Source organism: Somniosus microcephalus, chromosome 23, assembly GCF_052327205.1.
Source record: "Somniosus microcephalus isolate GS21.2 chromosome 23, FLI_Smic_1.0, whole genome shotgun sequence".
NCBI lineage: Eukaryota > Metazoa > Chordata > Chondrichthyes > Squaliformes > Somniosidae > Somniosus > Somniosus microcephalus.
Genome location: NC_141009.1, coordinates 20,585,546 through 20,612,549, shown reverse-complemented (window position 1 = coordinate 20,612,549; position 27,004 = coordinate 20,585,546). Strand labels below are relative to the sequence as shown.

General features: G+C 46.0%; 1 protein-coding gene across 9 annotated transcripts in view; it reads right to left on the bottom strand.

Annotated features, from left to right (window-relative positions):
• The window catches only part of LOC147101722 (disabled homolog 2-interacting protein-like), an 824,147-nt gene that overhangs the window by 86,953 nt on the left and 710,190 nt on the right, over window positions 1-27,004 (bottom strand). For 8 of the 9 annotated variants that reach the window (XM_085965569.1, XM_085965573.1, XM_085965570.1 and 5 more), the window contains 2 exons: window positions 13,115-13,268; window positions 493-591 (listed from right to left, as the gene is read on the bottom strand). In XM_085965569.1, the coding sequence (XP_085821695.1) occupies window positions 493-591; window positions 13,115-13,268 (253 nt within the window). Of the gene's footprint in view, window positions 1-492; window positions 592-13,114; window positions 13,269-19,301; window positions 19,573-27,004 lie in introns of those variants that run through there. The other variant, XM_085965578.1, reaches the window with a different exon arrangement.

The following is a 27,004-nucleotide window of genomic DNA, read 5'->3' as shown; positions in this document are numbered from 1 at the left end:
GGAACGTGTGAGGCACAGCCAGCAGTGTAACTCTGGTCTCCTAGCTGCTCATCATTCTACAGACACCCATCTGAGTCAAAACAGAAGCCCCATGATAAAAAGGCTGCTGACTGTGGCTATTTATGTTTGCTGCCAGGCGTGCTTTGCCTTTGGAAGCAGCAACTTACATTTCAATGGTAGTATTCATGTATGTAAAAGATCTCAGAGTGCTTCACAGGATAGAGGAGGAATATGGACACCAAGCAGGAGGGAAAACAGGGAAATAGGGAGAACCACAACATGGTTGAAGAGGGGAACTGTGAGTCACCGACTGTATATTTACAACTGTTTCCATGGAAATGCATAAACCAGTTTTAAATAAAGCACTCTAAGAAAATCTGGAACACTGCTCTATGTAAAGCTCATTTAAAAAAAATTACAATACTATTTGATACTCAAAACAGAGCTCTAAAAGGCATCAACATCCTTGAACCTTATAGTCAGTTCTTTTACCTTATTTGGCTGTACTGCACGCCGTAGATTTTCCATCCACTTATCTCTTTCCGCAACTGAACGGCATGAAAAGCACTTGCTGCCTGTTGAAGTCGTCACCTGTATTGAAGATAAATTAATTTCATAGCATTATTTTAACAGTAATCTCTCTTAATTTGACTTCAATGTAACCGGTCAGTAAGCTCCTATTATGACTTTTTAAGCAGCATCTTCATCTGATCTGATAAATATAGGCAACCCAGCTCCCGACACCTCTGTGACATACAGATCAGGAGGATTTCAGGTTCAATTCTGTAGCTGAGTCAATGGATCACACGCAGGCAGTGAGAGGGGTGTTACAGCTGGCTAGGGAAGTGATTAGCCGCGGTTCTTCCTCCTGAGGAACCCCTGCTGGAAGTAGCGTATGTACAAATTGGGTAAGGACAAGATCAGGCTTAGCTGAGATGCACAAGGTCAAAAAACCTATGTTTACAGTTAAATAATGACCACTTGGGCAAAGTACTGGAGGGTGACTCAGGCTAGAACCGTACCCCAGGAAGGCAATCAACACCTTCAGGAGAAAGTATCCACAGAGTAGAGAGTGCAAGATATTGCTCTATAGATAGCAACTGTGACTTTGGGCATCTGGGTAGATTTCTAAAACTAATTGTGTCATTTCGTAACAAGAGCATGAATGTGATTTCCAAGATAGTAGGGAATCTTTACTGGAAAAAAATTCCTTTAATATCTGTCATCCTGTAATTAAATAAAACGTCGAGCTGATCAATGGGCCAGCCTTCATTTTAAATTTAAAAATCTGAAATTCATATTTCAATGATCTGCAGTTCCACTAAAGTACTGTTAAATGTCATACAAAAACAGGTGGGGGATATAGTCTTCTATACATGGACAAGTTAAAAATATCATGAATGATGCAACGTGAATCTGTGCAATATTGCAATTGTATTTAATAACTCCATATAAAATTTATTGAAAATAATGAACAATAGCCCTTTTGCCCCCATATTGCTGCATGTTCACGGCAGGAATGGCATCAAGGCAGTGTCCATTCTTGTCGTTCTCCAAACGGTAGGAATGTGTGGCTGCTCCACACCACCATTTGAGGAAACTGATGCCTTCACTTCTGTTAGTCTGCGGCCTGCAGACCTTAGTTATATTATATATATTTTTAACATACTGACCTCAACAACAGGAATAGTACAAGATCTGGTTGCGTGTAGATTCTGTGAATGCAATTAACCCGCTCCCATCACAGGAGGACGTAACATTGGCAATCTGGGATGCTTATTAATGCACACAGAATGTTATAATGCATTACCATAGTCGACTATGCATAAAAATGGTCTGGTGGGCATAATCGGGATTGAACAAAAGTGTGTAAGCAAGAAATTAAGGTCAGCCCCAGGCTGTTTTACATGTTTTTTTTTCTATTAATGAGAGAGCTGCAACAGTGGATTGATTTAGGAGGTTTGAATATTAGCGAGTATTAATGTACTCCATTATTTATATTGTATACAGCCACTATTCACTTAGTTCTCACTTTGAGAAACTCGAATTATCCTCCGTGAATTTACTGCAGCATCAAACCATTAATCTTACTGTATGATTGGCATTATACCAGTAGATCCGAACAATTACCAACTTCGACTGGCATTATTGCACAGGAAACATTGCAGGTACATTATTTAAATAAGCTCTGGCTCCGCTCTCGATTGCTGAGCTGCCTGTCAGGGCTCAATAAGTGCTGGCAGCTCGTTGAAATTATGCAGGTGGGGCCCGACCTTGAAAAAAGCTTCGGGGCTCTTACTGGTGCTATCGAGCAGGCGGTGTCATCACTCTGCCCACCGTCCACCCAATGTGCGTCCGACCTGTAAATTGGCTCCAGTCCCTCCAACAATACAGTGCTCCTGCTACTGGCGTATCTGCAATATTCTAAATGTCACAACATTTCAAACTTTTAATTTGCACTACTGCACAGGACCATAATATCCTTTGGGAATAGTCAACCATAGGAATTACAGCCATTTAGCCCATCACATCTAGTTCTCTTGCTGAAGTTATCTACTATATTCCTATTTTCCTGCTCCTTCCCTAATCACACTTGCCCGATTTAGTATATTGATGCTGTCTTCAGCGCCATTTATTATCTCCCAATTCCCTCAAAACCAAAACCCCTTTTATCATCCTTGTACACATGCAGCACATATTCAGGCTGCCTGATTAAAGCGCAGGATTATCAAGTCTTTCGAGATACATGGGTGAAATATCAGACGATTGCTGGTCCCTGTGGAACTGCATCCCAGCAAGAGTAACTTCCTTCAGGAGAGAAGAGTATATTAGCGAAAGAAGAAACAACTTCTGGTCTGCAACCTCTCACAAATACTTCTCATCCAAACTACATGCCTTCACTCCAGTTAAAGCACACACACCCGTAGTTCTTCTGTCACAGTTAACAAAGTAATATTACAAAACATTTTCAATGAATTTTCCAGTGTCATAAGATCTACAAGTATATTAATTTAAATGGTTTATAATTCTCTAATTGTCATAGGGATGTGTGATGTGATAAACATGTACTTGTGTGGTTGATTATTACCCGTCGCTATTTATGATTTATCACATGGGACTTATTTATTAGATCATACGGTCCTATTCTTTATTTGCTATCTGATTTTAAATGTACCACACATCCTCCATTCATTTTTTTGAAATAATCCTACAGTACAAGAAGTTAACAATTACTTCACATGTCTATTATGAGGTTCTCAAGACCAGTGACGAGTTTGATTGGAAAAAAAATAAGATGGACCAACCAAAAGCAAGATCCCGATTTTTAACTAATATAAAAATATTAAAAAGGCTTAAGATTCAAAATATCTATGGTGATGTGGATTGAAAAATATCACTTCTTTACCAAGACTGGATAAAAGCGGTTTCTTGTTTAATTAAGGAGCTGAAAGGGAAAAAGAAAGATCTTCTCCTCAAAGGCTCCTAATATAGCAGCAAAGTCTCTGGGAAATAAGTAGAAACAGTCTGGGCTTCACCTGGAGTTATTTACAACATCTACCAAAAGTAATTAACGTACAATGGTTTCATTTTTCAATGACCTACAAGGATGATATCCCCCAAATTGAAATAAAATTGGACATGGGTACAAAGAAATATCAGCATTACAATCTAATACGTCACAAGAACATTCAACATTTAGGTGCAAATATGTTATTTCCTCCTCCAATTTTCTCCCCTTGCTTCTTATTCTCTTGAAGAAAGCGATTCACTCAAGGGTATAGGCTCACAGATGGCAGCAGTCCACAGCACCTTAGTAAGGACTTGGAGGTAACTTAATCACAGGTACATTAGATATCAACAGAAATGAACAAACTGCTGTAGAATTATAGGTTACATTCAGGTGTAGATTGTTTTTAATGTAAAATAGTATGCATGACAACACTGGGAACATGTATCTGCTAAACAACACATTTCAATATAATTTATACTATTAAAATTAAAGGTACTATTTAAATTAAACTGTCTTACTGTATTGACACAATCTCTTCAAAACATGTTGAGTTGAACCTTCTTTCCAGCAGCTTTCTACTAATACATGCAAGCAATCCTTATCTCTCCCACATACATATATATGTATTAGAAATACACTGACAACATTTCCATAGTTTAGAACTTTCTGCAAAGGAACTAAGGACACACAGCTATGACCTGGTACACTCATGATTCCATGACTGCCTTCCTAGTCACACAGTTAGGCAACTGATCTTTATCAATCAATCAATTTTTTTTAATTTGCCATATGTATTACTACAATGGAATGTTTTTACTCCCCGATCACTTCCACAATAGGCTGTGGGAGCTCACAGAGACACGTCGCTATTCTACAGCGCCATGTTCAGTAAAAGTCAATTCAATTGCGTCCAATGGCAGTGGGAACGCGATGTCCATCAGCCGCTCCGTCTCCGTGGACTCCTCCTCCCTGTTGCCGGCTCCACAATATGGTGTCCTTCTTCTCACGCTCACCATCTGGCTTCAGGTCTCCATGCCTGGCTCTCCCTTCTTCCCCTCGAACTGCGAGCTTTCCGCACTGTCGCCGGTTCAAATTTGCAATGGCCCGGGGCCTGCCTCTCACGCTCACGTCCGGCCTCCAACCGCCATGCCCGGCTCCCCCCCTCCTAGTCCGAAACAGAAATTCATGACGAGGAGCTGCCGGGCGACGTGCCGAAGCAGGTCTTCGTGGCTGCTGCTGCCGCTTCCCGCTGCTGCGCTGCCTCCGCCCGACTCGCCGAACACATCGCTCCGGCATCGGGAACGGGCGGTGTGGGCCGTCCGAAGCAGGAGAGCGCTTAACTCCGGACCACCTCGGTCGCCATCTTGAATCAAATTTAGCTGCCTGGCACTCAAATCCATGCTACAGGTGGGATTGCTTTATCAGTTCCTGACCACTAGCCCACTGCTAGGTGGAGCTCCTGATGTTGTCAAACCATTCAACTGTGCTGGGAGTGAAAAACATTTTATATGTGCCCCATGACAGCTATAGAGGATTGGGTTTGTTGCCAGTTGTGGAGAAGTGCAGAGTCTAGACTGCCCTCTCCCAGGAAGATAGAGAGCCTCTCATTGAAGAAAAAGGGGAAAAAATCATATTTAACGTATCAAATGAGAATTACATCTTGGTATTAATGAGAAACATAAAAGGCAAGAGAAAGAAGCATTTTAATGAGACATTTTCTCCTTTATTTTCCATACCAATTACGTACTATCTATAATGTTCAGCCTAACTACTAGCATGAGGCACGGAAACTCATTCTTCATTTTGCTGTTCCTGAACTGAATAAGACATTAAATACCCGAAATTCAGAAAATCTGCCTGACTGCAAGCTGACTGAGGCCTACTTGAGTCTGAGACCTGAACCAACTTAGTGCTTGTGGTGTATTCTGTTGCTAAACAGACCTAGAGGCATCACTCTTGAATATCACATGCCTAAGAACATGGATGTCATCTCCCCTGCTCATTTCCTGCACAATGGTTAAGCCTCAATTTAGCTTGCCTGCTGTGGTAAAACAGACTGAAGAAATGTTGAGTGGAAAAATAAAGAGAATGGTATATTTATCCCTTATCTTAACGCTTTGCCTCAATGCATCACCATGCTACCCGCTGAGCATTATTTCAACCACGGTTTTACTGTGAATTAATCCCAATCCAAATCTCTTTCAAATCAGTTGTGCTTATATTGACGGGCTGCTAGGTCTCCACTAATAGCACTCTGAGCATGCTGCAGAGGTGACCATTCTTTCTCTGATTGTTCTTCTCCCTCAATGCAGAAGCACTTGGGCTTCACTCCATTCAGCAACATGGCCGAGAAGCTCAGTAGCGTGGGGAATCAAAACCATTCTTTGCCAATCCGTTCTACTGCTTACAGATATACTAGTCGCTTTAAAAATAAATGGTGGTACCAAGTTACTAGCCAGTGTGTTGGTTGGGGGGGGGGGCGGGGAAGAGTGGAGATTGAAGAAAGAGAGAGGCAGGTTGTCTGCAGTGTTTGTGGTTGCAATGGCTGAATGTGCATCTGGTCATCCGAGTAGTCTAGTGATGGGCGTATATGGTAAATTAGTGGTGGCACGTGTCCAGAGTCACTAGCTGTATAGTTGGAGGGGGGAAGAGCATCAACTAGCGCCTGGGCGCGACGCCACTAATGCCTCCCGCAAAATTCAGCAGGAGGTTAGCGGCGGCGCTGCGCCACCGGCGATAACGTCATCGTCGTATGCAGCACCCCGGCTGTAATATTGGGTGGCGCCCCCCCATGCTTACCGCCGGCGCTATGTCTGCCGCGGCTGGGCTGGCGCTAGTTAAAGGGGAGGTGGCGGGCTGCCATTTTTGTTGCTGCCCCCGTTAAGCCCCCCCCCCCACCCCCCCGCAGGGTGCCGGCAGCTCTCCGTCAGCCTGGCAATCCTCCTGAGTACCGGGTTAGCTTGCTGGCAGTCCCGATCCCTGGTGGCCCAGCTGGGCGCCGGGACGTGCTGCGCTAGGCTCCTCCCCTTTAATAAGGGGAGCAAAGCCTACAGTACTGCGGTGCGATGTGCCGCAGCGCCGTACATAAATCTACCACTGTGCCAGTAAGAATTGGAGCACAGAACAGTAAATCAACCCATGGGAATTTGAGCACCAAAAAGGCTGTTGCATAATATTGTGATTAAATTATGTTACAAACCGTGTTCATTTGTTTACTAACACACAACCTGGTGATGTAAACCCTTCAGTCTCTTGTACATAACCTCAGTGACAAAAATGATCCGCAGCTCTCCTCTTTACGGTTTCCTTACAAATAAGGCTTCCACCATCATGACCTCAACTTTTTTTTAAATTTGTTTCTGGGATGTGGGCGTTGTAATATTTGCATATTGAATTATCATTGGCCCGCAGGCATCTGTAAGGAATACCTTTTATATTCACATGTGATCACATACTGAGTTGTCATTGGCCTGCAGGCATCTGTAAGGACTGCTATTGTTTAGAAGACCCAGGGGGTCCTGACTCCATCTTGTCCACACGGTGCTGTATTGATTGAGAAAGCTTACAGACCTGATGCTTCATTAAAAGTGTTTAAACTGTAATACTCCATTGTCCTGCAATTTATTATTTTTGTACAAAGTGTGCAAAACAAGACAGACATCGCTGGCAAGGCCAGCATTTATTGCCCATCCCTAATTACCCTTGAGAAGGTGGTGGTGAGCCACCTTATTGAACTGCTGCACTCCTTGTGGTGAAAGTTCTCCCACAGTACTGTTAGGGAGGGAGTTCCAGGACTTTGACCCAGCAACGATGAAGGAACGGCGATGTATTTCCAAGTCAGGATGATGTGTGACTTTGAGGGGAACTTGGAGGTGGTGGTGTTCCCATGCGCCTGCTGCCCTTGACCTTCTAGGTGGTAGAGGTCGTGGGTTTGGGAGGTGCTGTCGAAGAAGCCTTGGCGAGTTGCTACAGTGCATCTTGTAGATGGTACACACTGCAGCCACAGTGCACCGGTGGTGGAGGGAGTGAATGTTTAAATCAGTGGATGGGGTGTCAATCAAACGAGCTGCTTTGTCTTGGTTGGTGTCGAGCTTCTTGAGTGTTGTTGGAGCTGCACTCATCCAGGCAAGCGGAGAGTATTCCATCACACTCTTGACTTGTGCCTTGTACATGGTGGAAATGCTTTGGGGAGTCAGATGAGACACTCGCCACAGAATACCCAGCCTCTGACCTGGCCTTGTAGCCACAGTATTTATGTGGCTGGTCCAGTTAAGTTTCTGGTCAATGGAACCCCCAGAATGTTGATGGTGGGGGATTCAGCGATGGTAATGCCGTTGAATGTCAAGGGGCGGTTGTTAGACTCTTGCTTGTTGGAGATAGTCATTGCCTGCTACTTGTGTGGTGTGAATGTTACTTGCCACTTTTCAGCCTAAGCCTGAATGTCGTCCAGGTCTTGCTGCATGCGGGCATGGACTGCTTCATTATCTGTAGAGTTGCAAGTGGAACTGAACACTATGCAGTCATCAGCAAACATCCCCACTTCTGACCTTATGATGGAGGGAAGGTCATTGATGAAGCAGCTGAAGATGGTTGGGCCTAGGACACTGTCCCGAGGAACTCCTGCAGAGATGGGGTTGAGATGATTGACCTCCAACAACTACAACCATCTTCCTTTGTGCTAGGTATGACTCCAGCCAGTGGAGAGTTTTCCCTCTGATTCCCATTGACTTCAATTTTACTTGGACTCCGTGATGCCACACTCAGTCAAATGCCGCCTTGACATCAAGGGCAGTCACTCTCACCTCGCCTCTGGAATTCAGCTCTTTTGTCCATGTTTGGACCAAGGCTGTAATTAGGTGTGGAGCCAAGTGGTCCTGGCAGAACTCAAACTGAGCATCGGTGAGCAGGTTATTGGTGAGTAAGTGCCACATGATAGCACTGTCGACAACACCTTCCATCACTTTGCTGATGATTGAGAGTAGGTAAATGGTCGGATTGGATTTGTCCTGCTTTTTTGTGGACAGGATATACCTGGGCAGTTTTCCACATTGTCAGGTAGATGCCAGTGCTGTAGCTATATTGGAACAACTTGGCTAAAGACTCGGCTAGTTCTGGAGCACAAGTTTTCAGCACGACAGCTGGGATGTTGTCTGGGCCCATGGTCTTTGCTGCAACCAGTGCGCTCAGCCATTTCTTGATATCCTGTGGAGTGAATCAAATTGGCTGAAGTCTGGCTTCCGAGATGGTGGGGACCTCAGGAGGAGGCCGAGATGGATCATCCACTCTGCACTTCTGGCTGAAGATGGTTGCAAATGCTTCAGCCTTGTCTTTTGCACTTGCGTACTGGGCTCTGCCATCATCGAGGATGGGGGATATTCATGGAGCCTCCTCCTCCCGTTAGTAGTTTAACTGTCCATCACCATTCATGACTGGATGTGGCAGGACTGCAGAGCTTTGATCTGATCCGTTGATTGTGGGATCGCTTAGCTCTGTCTATAGCATGCTGCTTCCGCTGTTTAGCATGTATGTAGTCCTGTGTTGCAGCTTCCCCAAGTTGCCACTTCATTTTTAGGTTCGCCTGGTGCTGCTCCTGGCATGCTCTTCTGCACTGCTCATTGAACCAGGGTTGGTCCCTTGGCTTGATGGTAATGGTAGAGAGGGAGATATGCCAGGTTACAGATTGCGGTGGAATACAATTCTGCTGTTGCTGACGGCCCACAGCGCCTCATGGATGCCCACTTTTGAGCTGCTAGATCTGTTCTGAATCTATCCCATTTAGCGTGGTGGTAGTGCCACTCAACATGATGGAGGTGTCCTCAGTGTGAAGATGGGAATTTGTCTCCACAAGGACTATGTGGTGGTCACTGCTACCAATGCTGTAATGGACAGATGCATCTGCGACCGGTGGATTGGGGATGATAAGGTCAAGTAGGTTTTTCCCTCATATTGGTTCTCTCACCACCTGCTGCAGTCCTAGTGTGGCAGCTATGTTCTTCAGGACTTGGCCAGCTTGGTCAGTAGTGGTGCTACCGAGCCACTCTTGGTGATGGACATTGAAGTCCCCCACCCAGAGTACATTCTGTGCCCTTGCTACCCTCAGTGCTTCTTCAAAGTGGTGTTCAACATGGAGGAGTACTGATTCATCAGCTGAGGGAGGGTGCTAGGTGGTAATCAGCAAGAGGATTCCTTGCCCACGCTTGACCTGAAACCATGAGACTTCATGGGGTCCAGAGTCAATGTTGAGGACTCCTAGGGCCACTCCCTCCCGACTGTATACCACTGTGCCGCCACCTCTGGTGGGTCTGCCCTACCGGTGGGATAGGACATACCCAGGGATGGTGAGGTAGGAATCCTCACTTTGGCTGAAAGGTATGAGTCTGTGAGTATGACTATGTCAGGCTGTTGCTTGACTAGTCTGTGGGACAGCTCTCCCAATTTTAGCGAGGGGGACTTTGCAGGGTCAACTGGGCTGGGTGTGCCATTGTCGTGTCTGAAGCCGGTGCCGAGGTCAATGCCGGGTGGTCCGTCCAGTTTTATTCTCAATATTATTTTTCGTAGCGGATGTGTATAACTGAGTGGCTTACTAAGGCCATTTCAGAGGGCAGTCGGTCTGCAGTCACATATAGGCCAGACCAGGTAAGGACAGCAGATGGGTTTTTACGACAATCCGATAGTTTCATGGTCACCATTACTGATACTAGCTTTTTATTTCAGATTTATTTAATTAACTGAATTTAAATTCCCCAGCTGCCGTGGTGGGATTTAAACTCACATCTCTGGCTCATTAGTCCAGGCCTCTGGATTACTGCCCAGTGACATTACCACTATGCTATCGCTCCCGGTAGACTTGGACAAGTCTATCAAAATCCTGGATCTATCTGAAACTTGGCTCATTTATGGCATCTCCTTTCCCATCACTCCAGACCCACTCCATCCAGTTACACATTCCAACACGTCCCTTCTCCAAAGTGTCACAACAGCAGCATGGCTTTCATCTCCAGGCCCCAACATTGCTCTGCATTCGGTCCTCCTTTGAGCACCTCACCCTCTACTATCCCATCAAAGCTCGTATTGTTTACTGCCTTCCTAAATATCTTAACAACTTCCTTGCTGAAATCTCTCTTCTCACGTAGCCTCTGCACTGAGTGACTCAACCTAGGTGATTTCAAACTTTACTTAATTTCTCCTAGTCACCTCTCATCTGATTTCTCCATTCTCCTGTCCTCACTCAACCTCACCTTGCACATAAAATATCCTAACTACACCCATCCACTTAACCTCACCATCATGCGAAGTCTTGCCACCTCCAGGATTGTAATCATTGACAAAATTCAATGCCCCATATTTCCTTCTTTGTCTCGGTGTCCATTTTTGTTTGATTATGCCTCCGTGAGGTACCTTGGGATGTTTTTCTACGTTAAAGGTGCTTAAATGTAGAACGGCACTTACACCACCTAGAAAGACGAAGGCAGCAGGCGCATGGGAACACCTTTAAGTTCTCGTCCAAGTCACACACCATTCTGACTTGGACATATACTGCTGTTCCTTAATTGTCGTTGGGTCAAAATCCTGGAACTCCCTACCTAAGAGCACTATAGGAGCACCTTTACTACATGGATTGCATGGTCAAATCATGAGTGACCCAAGGTTAAATCTTGAACCACCTCTTATTGCCCACATAACAAATGTGATTACACATCAAATTAACTTATTATTTGGGAAGCACTTTGGGATGTTTCTTGGATGAGATAAGGTGCTATATAAATACCAGCCTCTCTTTTTCCTGGTCTGCCCCTTGATGACATCATCTTTTGGCATGGAATCAGCTTCCGTATGTATGCCGTTGATAGCCAACTCTTCCTTTAGAGTAGCCCCATCTTTGACTCCAACTTAACAAAGCCATGCTGTTCAACTCCAAGCAATACCAACACACCTCATTCCCTAAATCTATCCCCTCCCTGGTTTCTCACTAAAGCTGAAAATGAAAACACACAGCCTCTGTAGCCTATTTGACCCTGAGCTTGGCTTTAAATCCCATAGCCTATCCATTACGGAGACTGCCTATTTTGTCCTCTGCAACATCACTTGCTTCTGCTGTTACCTCAACCCCGTTGTCACTGAAATCCTCATCCACACTCCTTTGTTACCTTTGGGCTTGACTTCAACACTCTCCTCACTGACCTAATAAAATTCAAACAACGTAAACTCCAACTTGTCCAAAACTGCACCGCTGGTATTCTATCTCACACTGTAAGTAAATACACTTATTAATCATCATTAGAAACTAAAGGAACTTTTATTTGCGGGTTATCTGTAGAAGAAAATGTGAGCCTAGAAATTACTGTTACCGATATCACTAGATGAACAATTAACACGTTGTATGATATTCCTTTGCCTGCTGGTATTTTAATGGAAGAGTTCACCCAAACGCCTCTGTAAAATAGCAGAGGAATGTTGCATGAATCCATTAAATTCCCATCCGTTACTATTGGCAACAGTAATTTCTGTCCTGTAGTTTGAAAGCCGCAAAGGACTTTCTATTCTTAGAGTCAAGTACTCTCGAAATCTTTTATTCGGAAAAGTCAGTTAGAAACACTTTAACCCTTCATAAGGCTGAATGTTTAACAAATCTCTTTGCAGCAGCAACACAAACTTACAGAAATAGAGATTAAGGAGTAATTAGAAATCAGTCTCCCATGATAATGTCCTTTTTGAATGAGGTTGGATGTCAATTTCACTGACTGCAGGATTCTTACTTCACATGTGTGGAGTTCAAAAATGAGAAGTCAGTGGTGCGAAATGACACCTGATGGTTTGCAGCAGTGCGTGGTGTTCCACAATGAATCTTTAAGATTCTACAAGGAGATCCCTGCGCACAGAATAAGCAACACTCCTCAGCAGTGGCAGTGGGTTCCGTTTACTCATGTGAAAGATCTTACCTGCAGTTATGAGTCTTTGAAACTGATGAAAGGGCTGCTGTAACTCATCATCACTGACAAGACATCCTCTATTTAGTACAATTTCTGAAAGGATCAGTGTAATTCCCACTGCTTCACCCCACCCTCCACAACCCCGCACCCTAAATTTGAGGTCTGCAACAGTGAAAATTATACAGATAGTGTGTTTCATCGGCAAAGTCCTTGTCCTCATCTTCAAATCCCTCCATAGCCGTACTCCGTCCTACGCTCTCAACCTCCTCTAGCATTATACCCCTCATGCACTTTTCAGTCCTTAGAGTTTCGTCTTCTGTGCATCTCTCTCCCCCCACTCACTTTGTCCCACTATTAGTGGCAGAGCCTTCAACCACCTTAGTTTCACTCTCTTGAACTCACTCCCTAAAGCACTCCTTCTATCTTCACCTTTAAAAACCTACTTAAAAATCCATCTTTCAACCAAACTTTCAATCTGTTCTCCTAACACTTCCAATTTGTCCAATATTTTTCCACTGTAAAAAGCCTTGGGATTTTTTAAATATTAAAGTCGCTATGTTTTTGCTCTTTGGCTCGGTTAAGCCATCAGGCTATTTTCTATTGCTGTGCAAATACTAAAATCACCAAACTACTAGTAGGTGCAAATACTGCTTGTTGGTGCTTCTCTGCTTACCTCAAAACAGTAATCTTGTCCCAGAATGCTACTATGTACAGATTTAATCATGACTTCTTCCTCCATACTGAGATCCAGTGCCTCTACCGCACTACTGGGACTGAGTAAAGACTCGTGAGAACGCGATTCTTTCAACCTCGGCATTAGACGTGATCTGCAAGAAAAATCAAAGAAAGGGAGGGTCAGAAAAAAGTCTCATTAGAAAATTTGCTCTGAAGCAAATACAGTGGATGCACAGCTTAAATCGACTGAACAGTTTCTGCACAATAATTTTTAGTATGGATATACATAAAATCATCTCCTTTGTCATTAAGTACAGCAATATTTCTTGTTGCACAGTAAGTATGCTGTGATTTTTCCTCTAATGTTATGCTCTTCTGTATAACAGGTACAGGTCCCTGGTCCTTGGCAATGAGCATCAGCAGGCTATTCAACAGGTGTTGAGTTAACCAACAGATAGCCTCAACATCCCTTGGCTAGGGAAAGCAAATGAGGTCAGCCAGGATTCCTTGCTCCTGGTCATGATGGTCGCTGTTTTGAGTGGATGGTGAGGACAGGAAATGGGTTTTCACAGTCAAACAGCTCTGACAACCTGACAAGGGTGGTGCTGTTGTGGTTTGGCGAACCGACCTCTACCTAGCGGAAGCTGAACGCCAACTCTCCGACACCTCCTCCTACCTCCACCTGGACCATGACCCCCACTACCGAACATCAAATCACTGTTTCCAAGACTGTCACTGACCTCATCTCCTCTGGAGATCTTCCACCCACAGCCACCAACCTCATAGTTCCCCAACCCCGCTTCTACCTCCTTCCCAAGATCCACAAACAGGACTGCCCTGGTAGACCCATTATTTCAGCCTGTTCTTGCCCCACAGAACTTATCTCTTCCTATCTCGACTCTATCTTTTCTCCCCTTGTCCAGTCTCTTCCCACCTACATCCGCGACTCTTCGGACGCCCTCCACCACTTCAACAGTTTCCAGTTTCCTGGCCCCAACCGCCTCCTTTTCACCATGGACGTACAATCCCTCTACACCTCCATCCCCCACCAGGATGGCCTGAAGGCGTGCCGCTTCTTCCTTGAACAGAGGCCCAACCAGTCCCCATCCATCACCACCCGCCTCCGCCTGGCTGAATTTGTTCTCACACTGAACAACTTCTCCTTTGACGCCACTCATTTCCTCCAAATTAAAGGTGTTGCTATGGGTACCTGCATGGGTCCAAGCTATGCCTGCCTTTTCATGGGATATGCGGAACACTCTTTGTTCCAGTCCTACTCGGGACCCCTCCCTCACCTCTTTTTCCGGTACATTGATGACTATCGGTGCCGTTTCCTGCTCTCGCCCTGAACTAGACAATTTCATTCACTTTGCCTCCAATTTCCACCCTTCCCTCACCTTCACATGGTCCATCTCCGACTCGACCCTTCCCTTCCTCGACTTTTCCGTCTCCATCTATGGGGATAGGTAATTGACCAACATTCACTACAAGCCCACTGACTCCCACAGCTACCTGGACTACACTTCCTCCCACCCCGCCTCCTGTAGGACTCTATTCCATTCTCCCAGTTTCTCCGTCTCCGCCGCATCTGCTCTGACGATGCCACCTTCCACACCAGTGCTTCCGACATGTCTTCCTTTTTCCTCAACTGAGGATTCCCCTCTACCGTGGTTGACACGGCCCTCGACCGGGTCCGTTCTATCTCCCGCACCTCTGCCCTCACCCCTACCCCTCCCTCCTGGAACCATGACAGGGTTTCCCTTGTCCTCACCTTTCACCCCACCAGCCTCCACATTCAATGGATCATCCTCCGCCATTTCCGTCATCTCCAACGTGATCCCACCACCAAACGCATCTTCCCCTCCCCTTTCAGCATTCTGTAGGGACCGCTCCCTCCGAGACACCCTAAGTCCACTCCTCTATCACCCCAGGACCCCTTCCCCTTGCACCTTCCCGTGCAGGCACAGGAGATGCAACACCTGCCCATATACCTCCCCCCTTCCCACTGTCCAGGGCCCCAAACACCCCTTCCAGGTGAAACAAGGATTTACTTGTACTTCTTGCAATCTAGTATACTGTATTCGCTGCTCACGATGTGGTCTCCTCTACATTGGGGAGACCAAACGCAGATTGGGTGACCGCTTTGCGGAACACCTCCGTTCAGTCCGTAAGGGTGACCCCGAGCTTCTGGTCGCCTGTCATTTCAATTCACCGTTCCATTCCCACTCGGACCTCACCGTCTGCGGCCTCTTACATTGTTCCACGGACGCTCAGTGCAAGCACCTCATCTTCTGATTAGGCACTTTACAGCCTTCCGGACTCAATATAGAGTTCAACAATTTCAGATCATAACCTCGGCCCCTATTATATTTTTATATTTTTTATCCACACTTTTGGTTTGTGCCTTTTCCTTTTTTTTCCTCTCTCTCCCACATGGCAGCTGTCTCTCACTCTGCCAGCGCATTTCACACTTCATTTAGAGCCATTGTCTGTTTCTTTACCTGTCCTATCTCGTCTCACCTTGAATATCTCTTAATGTCTCTTCTTTCATCCCCTCCCCCATTTCCCAGCCCCCAAACTGCCTTTTAATCTTTTCATTTCCTGCCTTTTTTTCCTCAGTTCTGTAGAAGGGTTTTGACCTGAAACATTGACTCTGTTTCTCTCTCCACGGATGTTGCCTGGCCTGCTGAGTTTTTCCAGCGTTTTCTGTTGTTAGCTCTGACAATCATTGTCCAGGCTTTTCAAGTTTAGAATGGCCACTTTCAGTGAAATATCTGACAATGTTTTAATATTGAATATGGTGATTCAATATAGAATGTGTGGTAAATTCATATGAGAAATGAAAGATAAAGGAAATCAGTAGGACTCAAAGTAAGATTCCATTCTTCTGCATTTATACATTGTCTGATTTGTATCTAATTTTTCCCAAAAAAATTATGATCAAAAATGACGCAGAATATAAGAAAAGGCTGATCCTGATGAGGCAGCATTGCACATAATACTCACCAGGTAACTAAATATGGTTTCATTCCACAACTGGGTAATGTACTCAGTTTAGAAGTTGTTACAAGAACATATCTGAACTACAGGAAACTTTCGTTTAACCGGAGGTTAAATGTCCGGAAAGCTCTATCTACCGGCAAAATTCAGGAGCCGTTTCCTATAAGTTTTTTTTACTTCTCGTTGCTTTTTTTTTCCCAGTCAGGCTCTGCAAGGTCTAGCTGAAGCTGTTGCTTAGCTACAGAGACGCTTTTAAGCTGCGGCCGACTGTTTTGAAGCTGTTGCTAAGCAACAGGGTTTGTTGATTCACACGGAGCTCAAAAGCTCCGTATGTTTTAACATTAGCGCTGGTTTCTACGGCAGTTTTGATGGTACGGCACCAGCCCGGTCCCGTCAGTGCCGGATATCAGAAAGTTTCCTGTATATAGGGTAAATTCAGTAATTCCAGCAGGGAGCTGCACCCAAAGAGAGCACGGGCCAAAGAATCAGTGCTACCTTGTTGTAGCCTGATGTCTGGTCCATGCTGGGATCGCAGTATTGCTGAATGTACCCCTGTATACAATGTGCAAACTTCTGGCATCCGGTCCAAGCAACACTTCCTTTCACATAAAATTGTTCTCGTCAGAAATTCTGGACAATTTAGTCAATAATTTGAAGTCCGATCTACACAATACATCATAGACATAACTGGAAGGAATTTACTGCAGATGAGGTAAAGTTAACAGCTGAGATCACATTTGCTGTTTGAAATGTGTTAAAGGATCATTACTGTAGTTGTGGTGTGATTGATATAATTTTGTTATCGCTAAAAAGAAAATCACATCTACATCCACCTTAGACTTGGAAATGTTTTCCCCCTGAAAGCTCAGCTTTTTGTCCAACAGAGAAGTGTAGCAGTCTCTGCTTTAGATTACTAGACTGAAAAAACATCTTCCTTATCCTCTGGTCAAGCTTTGAGCATACAATATTCCACAGATTGTTTGTTCTTTTAATTAGCTGTTTAAGCCAATTATGTTTGAAAAATCTGTTAGACTTGACTCAATATCAAAGCATATATTGGAATCTGGAAAGCCTCCAGTTTCTCCAAATGTCCTATGCTGTACAGCAGTAAAACGCACGGGTAAGAAGGATAATTCCTTATATAAACAGTTCCACATTTCACCTGTCACCTCAGGGGGAGGTGACACAGAGCAACCTCAAAGGGCAAAAAGGAAAATCAAATACAAGGCTTTCCAAATGTTTTTGTCTATCTCGTGTTACTGGCTCAAGGGAAACAGTTGGAAAGCAGGTCACTGTTAGTCTTCTTGGATGGGGACTTTCTGTTCAGTGGAAAATCGAAACAAAGTGAAGCTTTCAGGTATAAAGCAATGATTTATTGTAAAAAAAGTGATATTCAGGCACTTTATTAACAGACAATGCTATTACACACATACTGTATAGGTTACATTACTTCCACTATATCACAACCTACATTGATAGTAGTTAATAAAAAGAATGAAAAAGGCTCAGGTGAAACCTTTAATGAAATAAAACAATCAATTTCTGGAAGAGAAGAAATTCTGCTTATATTAAGAAAGTGGGCCTGTGAAAATTACAACATCTCATTCATTCTCAGCATCGATGCACATCGAACTACATTATTGAATTTATAGGGTGGCGTTTCACTTCTGTGGAAGCAAGTACCCAATGAAAACTTAATAAAAACAATTTTATAATTAAAGTGCTGATCTTTTAAATCACTTTAATGCATATATCAGAGATACTGCAAGGGTGGTAATTGTGTCCCTCTTTTATCATTGCTTCTGTCCACAAGTTGGACACACAGTACTGCATCATGGCCTATGTAATTATAATACTGTTAATAAAAAGAAAATCAACCCATGACAGCTCAGTCAATGACTCAAAAAAGCCATTTCACTAAATGCACTCCTAGCTGGGATAATCCTTCTCTCATACACTTTGCTGTAACAGCTTTTTTTTAAAAAAGTTGGCGCAAAGACATGCACACTGTGATTATACTTTTTCTTACTCACAGATTCATTTAATTAATTGGGTAGTCCTACTAGATAAAATTAATTCTCCTAATGGGCATGCTATCATTACAATGGAGCTCATTTCCTCTAGGAATGAAGAGTTGTGTTTTTCCACCCACAAAAATACCCATGTGAATTAATGCCTCAGCTACCCACTACATTAACTGGTGGGCAGGTCTTCTTGTACGGGGTTTCATGTTTTGTAATTGGCAGTAATAGCAAACTTGCCAAAACAAATTGCTACAATCTTGACACAAATTATACTACTAATCCAATGTTAAATGGATTGCATGAAAGAACATATATCAATACTATACCATTTTTACATTACGTATTCAAAGAACTGTCATTCCTTAACACATGAAAACGTCCCTGCTCCTCAAACATGAGTCTAAGCTAATCAGCTCCTTCAATTTCTAGAGCTGTCATTATCTCTGGAGCCTTTTTATTTACACTGATCTTGACCTTTTGTGATATGAAATAGTAGCCATTTCTCAAAAGTACTTGTGTCAACAAACAGGTTACCGCCCAAGTAAAGCTGCTATTACATTCCAGCTGGCACATGATTAAATGCTGTTTTCCATTCGCAAAACTGTGTTTCCCAGCATTATCCTTCAAAAGTTCATTTGCACAGGGAACATCTCACAGAAGAAATAACATTATTGTTCCTTTTGTAATGAGAGGTCATTTGGCACAAAATGTATTACAAAAAATAACTCTTGCTGCTTCCTGTCTCATTTGCCTCGCAACAAATCGACTGAATAGAACTGTGTGCACAATAATCAACGGAAAATTATTTTTTGTTGTTTAAAAGCCAAGTTTGAACTTCTGCTCAGCAACTTTTAAAAGGTATCATTATTCTAAACCACAAAACAACCTATTCAACAGTCACCCTTTACTAACCCATTTTCAGAAATGAAAATGCCTTATTTGTATGCAGTATTGTATTTGATCATGTCCTTTTTCAACTCCCTAGAGAAGACCTACAATATCCTGTTCCTAAATTTCACATCTAACAACAGCTGTGTATGCCCATATAATCACAGGAAATGCAGAGCTCTTTCAAATCTGCTTACAGGTTACAACACCAAAGCCATTTAATTTCTGGTACTGTTATTAAAAGTGTTTAGTTGGAAGACACAACATACTTACAGAAACAGAAGCATTAGGCTGTAGGCTGTGGTTCAAATAATTACATTCCAAAACAAAGCACTGAGAGTAATAGGCCATGGCTTCCAGCAATTGACTGAATGATAACTGCTTGTACCTGCCTATATGGAAAACTATATAGTTCCTTAGCAACCTTGAGCTCAACCTTCTCTACATGGAGAGCAGTGAACTGAACAGTCTGCCTGGCCTGAGTTTTTCCAGCGTTTTCTGTTGTTAGTACAAGTAAACAGTTCGGCTGACAGCTTAACTGGCACTTTGTTTCGATTGGCTTCTCTGTAGCCAGGCAGGCGGTCCAAGTCAATGCAAACGCTAACATTTGTTCAGCTACCGGTATGTGCTACGCCAGCCTGAAAAACTTCTGTCCTCCACCTACCCCCGCCCCCCAACCCCCGGGAAGGAAACTAGACCAATTGAAAGTGAAGAATAAGAATCTTCTTGAAAAAACACTTGTAGCAGTCTATCCTCAGCTTTCAATCTTACTTATTTATACTAAAATCCTTTTATATAGATTTCAGGATCAAATCAAATGGTACATCTTCATTTTGAAGGTGTGTCAATTTAGTCAGCTCGCGTTCAAACAATTAGTTTCACAACGTTATTGGATTTTACAGTTTGTGCTTTCACAACAGGAATTGCAAGATGCAGAATAGATACAATTTTCTCTAAACCAATGCTGCAATGGTTGCAAAAAAACACTGTAAATCATTTGTTTTGCTTTAAGGATTGGATTAGAGATTTTATTTTCACAAATTGTGACTTAATGTTGCAACTTGTGAGTACATCCAAGAAGACAAGTCATCTTGTCCATGGAGACCAAGTATAACAGTTTTTGAACAAATTGCATCAGGGAGAGGGAGGATGCAGCTGTATACATGCAGTTCCCTACATTGTGGCTGCCTATTTACATCCAGACTGGCAGGAAAAGCAGCAAAGCTTCCCCAAAAAGAACAACAATTCGCTGCTCACGATGCAGTCTCCTCTACATTGGGGAGACCAAACGCAGATTGGGTGACCGCTTTGCGGAACACCTCCGTTCAGTCCGTAAGGGTGACCCTGAGCTTCCGGTCGCCTGTCACTTTAATTCACCACTTCACTCCCACTCTGTCCTCGGGCTATTGCATTGCTGCAATGAAGCTCAACGTAAGTTCGAGGAACAGCACCTCATCTTTCGATTGGGCACTTAGCAGCCTGCCGGACTCAACGTTGAGTTTAACAATTTCAGATAATTATCCCTGCCCCCATTTTTCATGCAGTATGATTTTTGCCATTCCCATTTGCAACATTTTATCTTTTCTGCCTCTTACAAAAGCACAGGGTATTCTTTCTATTCCTTCCTCCCCTCCTAACCACCACCCCGTCTCTGCACCTGCTTAATATCTGTTGCATCTCCAGCTTTTTCCAGTTCTGATGAAGGGTCCCAGACCTGAAACGTTAACTCTGTTTCTCTCTCCACGGATGCTGCCTGGCCTGCTGAGTATTTCCAGCATTTTCTGTTGTTATTTCAGATTTCCAGCATCCGCAGTATTTTGCTATTACATTAGTGTTTGGTTCACTGCCACCTCTCTTCTAGGAATGCCTACCTTGAAGAAGTTCTGCTCTTCTCTCCGACGGGAGTTCCGTTTATCTATTCAACCTTGTTCATCTTCATTGCTTTCAGTTTCCCTTCTCCTGTTTGATCAGGTATCTGCCAAGGCTCGGTTTCACAGCCACATCTCTTTCCACAGTAACTGTCTCCGGTTCAGAGTTATTCCACGTGGATTCCAGCTAAACTTCCACCCTTCATGTTTCGGATCCACCCAGGATTACAAATATCTCCTCGATATTCATCGTTCTTCGAACTACTGCTCTCACCGCATCTCGAGATCCACGCTCAACACCATGCGCCGCCACATGAACAACCTCGACCTCTCTCTTCAGCAGCACCGACGCACTCTATTTCAATGCTGTCTGGGTCCACAGTTCCATTTCATCCTTCTACTCATCCGACGCTTCAACAAAAAACTTTTTTTCTTTCTTTCTGATGTCAAGGATCGCAAGCTTCATCAACTCGTGGACACCAACGCCCCCCCCAGAACCTTCTTCCCTGTTACATTCCTCTGATCCCATCCCTTCTTCCAATCTCACCCCCTGCTGTGTTTTCACTATCCCCTCTGATCTTCCCCTCTCTGACCCCGAACGATCAGTCCTCAGCAAAGGCCTGAGCTTCATCCCCTTACGCCCCCATCTTAATGAATTTCGAGCTCGGCATGATGCTGAGCTCTTCTTCCGTCGCCTCCGTCTCCGTGCTCACTTCTCTGGCCAGGAGTCTTCCCCCTGCACGGCTAATACTTTCTCCCGCTTTCTAAATTCTCGTTCTACTTGGACCCCTCCTTCTGGCCTCTTACCCTCTCTAGATCTTTTCATTGCCAACTGCCGACGTGACATCAGCCGTCTCCATTTCTCTGCTCCCCTCACTCACACCTACCTCCCTCTGAACTTGCAGCACTCCGTTCTCTCCGATCCAACCCTAACATTATCATTAAACCTGCCGATAAGGGTGGTGCTGTTGTTGTTTGGCGAACCGACCTCTACCATGCGGAAGCTGAACGCCAACTCTCCAACACCGCCTCCTACCTCCGCCTGGACCATGACCCCACTAGCAAACATCAAGCCATTGTTTCCAAGTGTGTCACTGACCTCATCTCCTCTGGAGATCTTCCCTCCATGGCCGCCAACCTCATAGTCCCCCAACCCCACACAGCCCGCTTCTACCTCCTTCCCAAGATCCACAAACAGGACTGCCCTGGTAGACCCATCGTTTCAGCCTGTTCTTGCCCCACGGAACTTATCTCTTCCTATCTCGACTCTATTTTTTCTCCCCTTGTTCAGGCTCTTCCCACCTACATTCGTGACTCTTCCGATGCCCTCCGTCACTTTAACAGTTTCCAGTTTCCTGGCCCCAACCATCTCCTTTTCACCATGGACGTCCAATCCCTCTACACCTCCATCCCCCACCAGGACAGCCTTCGGGCGCTCCGTTTCTTCCTTGAACAGAGGCCCAACCAGTCCCCATCCACCACCACCCTCCTCTGCCTGGCTGAACTTGTTCTCACACTGAACAACTTCTCCTTTGACTCCACTCACTTCCTCCAAATTAAAGGTGTTGCTATGAGAACCCGCATGGGCCCTAGCTATGCCTGCCTGTTCATGGGATATGTGGAACATTCTTTGTTCCAGTCCTACTCAGGTCCCCGCCCTCGCCTCTTTTTCCGGTACATCGATGACTGTATTGGTGCCGTTTCCTGCTCTCGCCCTGAACTAGATAAGTTCATTCACTTTACTTCCAATTTCCACCCTTCCCTCACCTTCACATGGTCCATCTCCGACTCTTCCCTCCCCTTCCTTGACTTCTCCGTCTCCATTTCTGGCGATCGGCTTTCAACAAACATCCACTACAAGCCCACCGACTCCCACAGCTACCTGGAATACACTTCCTCCCACCCCGCTTCCTGTAAGGACTCTATTCCATTCTCCCAGTTTCTCCGTCTCCGCCGCGTCTGTTCTGACTGTGATGAAATATATGCCCTCATCAGCCCTTGTGTTTTACCTGCTTTGTATTGTGTGTACCGCCCCCTTTTTCCTATTGTGTGTATTGGCTACGCCCCTGTCTTTTGTCATATAAAGGTCTCAAGAGCTGTATGAGTCATTCTATCAGACAAACCCGATGTGTAAAGACCTGCAATGTTCTTAGTGATTAAAAGCCTTTAGTTCACAGAATCACAGAAACCCCACAGTGCAGATAGAGGCCATTTCGGCCCATCGAGCCTGCACCGACACATATCCCACCCGATCCCCGCAACCCCTACACCAACACATATCCCACCCTATCCCCGTAACCCCACATATTTTAATCCCCCTAACACTAAGGGTCAATTTATCATAGCCAATCAACCTAACCCGCACATCTTTGGACTGTGGGAGGAAACCGGAGCACCCGGAGAAAACCCACGCAAACACGGGGAGAATGTGCAAAACTCCACACAGACAGTCACCCGAGGCCGGATTCGAACCCGGGTCCCTGGCGCTGTGAGGCAACAGTGCTAACCACTATGCCACCGTTGAATCCTTTAAACTCCTTGTCTTTGAGTTATCGATGGCACATCAATTTTAATCACTAAAACACCAAGGTGGATCGACTCCTGAAATCAGAGCGCTTGGATCTGGACCCCCATGCCTCAGACGCAGCCACACAGTTCGGACACTGGTTCCAATGCTTCGAATTTTTCATTGCAAACTCATCCACCGCCATAGCAGCCGCAACCGGAGACGTGAAACTGGGAATCCTGCGAAACTGGGTGAGCCATCGGGTCTCCCCTCTCATCCAAGATGCCACCAGCTACGGGGATGCCTGCACCATTCTGAAGGCCCACTACGTGTGGCCAATAAATGAGGTGTACGCCAGGCATCTTCTGACTACTCGCACGCAGCGGCATGGTGAGTCACTAGAGGACTTTATGCTAAGCCTAAAAGTACTGGGCAGAGACTGTAACTGTAAGGCCGCGTCTGCCATCGTGTACACGGAGGAGCTGATCCGGGACTCCTTTATTGCGGGCCTCAGTTCAAATTACATTCGGCAGAAACTGTTTGAAAAGGAGGGACTGGACTTAAAACAGGCTATGGGTATAGCGCGATCGCTGGATATGGCCCAGAAGAACTCTGAATCCTGTTCCTCAGGCCACGCGGCCCACTCCGCCTCGTGCGCGCCGTGGGGGCCGCCATCTTGGAAGCCATCTTCACCTCCCAGGTCTCAGGCCAGCCCAGCACCATCGGCGCCCCAGCCCCCACCCAGGAGCCCCACTACTGCTGCGATGCATTGGGGCCCGAAATGCTACTTCTGCGGCCAGGACAAACACTCCAGGCATCTGTGCCCAGCGAAGGGCACCACCTGTTTTAAATGCGGGAAGAAAGGACATTTCAGCAAAGTCTGCAGAAGGAACCCCGCCTCCAACTCCATCACCGCCGCGTGCGCGCCGTGGGAGCGGCCATCTTGGACGCCATCTTGTCCACCCTCATGAAATCCACCATCTTGCCCCGACTACATGGACCTCCAGGACCCACTGGTGGCCTTGATCACAGTGGATCAATCCAGGCCGCATCCGTTGTCTAAATCGATGATGGACATAGAGGTAAACGGGAACAAGGTTAAATGCTTGATTGACTGCGGGAGCACCGAAAGCTTTATTCATCCTAGCCTGGTAAAACGACTTTCACTAACGATAGTCCCCACACAGGGCAAAACCGCCATGGCTGACAAGACTCATACCTCAAAAATTACAGGTTTCTGCGCGGTTATGTTGTCGGTAAAAGGCACTAATTACAGAGATTTTAAACTATTGATAATGCCAGATCTCTGTGTGAGCGTGATCTTGGGTCCGGACTTCCAGTGCCACCACCAAAGTATCACGCTTACCTACGGTGGGTCCCAGCCGCCCCTCACAGTGTGCGGTCTGGCTACCCTGAAGGTCAAGCCGCCCTCTCTGTTCGCCAACCTCGCACCCAACTGTCGACCCATAGCGACCAAGAGTAGGCGGTACAGCTGGGAGAACAGACGGTTCATTGCGTCGGAAGTAGAAAGACTCAAGCGGGAGGGTATCATCGAATGCAGTACCAGCCCGTGGCGCGCCCAGGTAGTAGTAGTTAAGGGTAGCGAAAAGAAGCGGATGGTGATAGATTATAGCCAGACAGTTAATCTATACACCCAGCTAGATGCCTACCCTCTGCCCCGCATAGCGGATATGGTTAACCAAATCGCGCAATACCGGGTGTTTTCCACCATCGACCTAAAATCGGCATACCACCAGCTCCCCATTAGGCCGGAGGACCGTCCATACACTGCCTTCGAGGCGAACGGACGTCTCTACCACTTCCTCAGAGTCCCCTTTGGGGTAACGAACGGGGGTCTCGGTCTTCCAGCGGGAGATGGACCGCATGGTCGATGAGAACCAGTTAACAGCCACCTACCCATACCTAGACAACGTCACCATCTGCGGCCACGACCAGCAAGACCACGACTCGAACCTCGCGAGATTTCTGAAAACCGCCCTCAGACTCAATCTCACCTACAACGAGGAAAAGTGTGTCTTTAGCACCACGCGCCTCTGTATCCTGGGCTGCGTGGTGGAAAACGGGGAAATCGGTCCGGACCCCGACCGATTGCGCCCCCTACGGGAGCTACCCCTACCAAACACTCCCAAGGCCCTGAAAAGGTGCCTGGGGTTCTTCTCCTATTACGCCCAATGGGTCCCCAATTATTCCGACAAGGCCCGTCCCCTCCTGAAATCAACGTCCTTCCCGCTCACGGCCGAGGCCCACGCCGCCTTCAACAGCATTAAACACGACATTGAGAAGGCCGCGCTGCGGGCAGTGGACGAAAACATCCCTTTCCAGGTCGAAAGCGATGCGTCCGACTTCGCTTTAGCAGCCACCCTCAACCAGGATGGGCGGCCCGTAGCCTTTTTCTCAAGAACCTTCCAAGGGCCCGAGATCAAGCACTCCTCGGTAGAGGAGGAGGCCCAGGCCATAGTGGAGGCAGTGCGGCACTGGAGGCACTAGCTAGCCGGCAAACGCTTCACACTGCTTACCGACCAGCGGTCGGTAGCCTTCATGTTTAACAACAAACAGAGGGGGAAGATCAAGAACGACAAAATTCTCAGGTGGCGGATCGAACTCTCCACGTTTGAGTACGACATAATATATAGGCCGGGGGCCCTCAACGAATCCCCCGACGCCCTATCACGAGCGATGTGTGCCACCATCCAGGGGGACAGGCTACAGGGCCTCCACAATGGCCTCTGCCACCCGGCTATTCCACTTTATAAAATCCCGTAACCAGCCCTATTCCATCGAGGAGGTCCAGTCTATGACCAGGGACTGCCACACCTGTGCGGAATGCAAGCCCCGTTTTTTCAGGCCCGACCGAGCCCACCTGATCAAAGCTACACGGCCATTCGAGCGCCTGAGCTTAGATTTCAAGGGACCACTCCCCTCCACCGACCGCAATGTGTACTTTCTCAACATTGTGGATGAGTACTCCCGCTTCCCATTCACCTACCCCTGCCCAGACATGACCAGTGCCACGGTCATCAAGTGCCTCGGCAACCTGTTTTGCACGTTCGGCATGCCTAACTACATCCACACTGACAGGGGGGCGTCGTTCATGAGCGACGAACTGCGCCAATACCTGCTGTCGAAGGGGATAGCCATGAGTCAGACCACTAGTTATAACCCCCGGGGTAATGGGCAAGTGGAGAGGGAGAACGCGACAGTGTGGAAGGCGGTCACCTTAGCACTAAGGTCTAAAGGCCTCCCCACCTCCCGCTGGCAAGAGGTCCTCCCAGACATACTCCACTCGATAAGGTCACTACTGTGTACTGCTACTAACGCCACTCCTCACGAGAAGATGTTTGTTTTTCCCCGCAAATCAACCTCAGGAGTGTCCCTACCCTTGTGGCTCTCCACCCCAGGGACAGTCCTATTACGAAAGCATGTGAGGGGCCACAAAACGGATCCACTCGTGGAGGCAGTACACCTACTCCACGCAAACCCACAGTACGCGTACGTCAAGCACGCCGACGGGCGTGAGGACACCGTGTCCATAAAGGACCTCGCCTCGGCAGGAAGCGACGACGACCCATCACCACCACCCC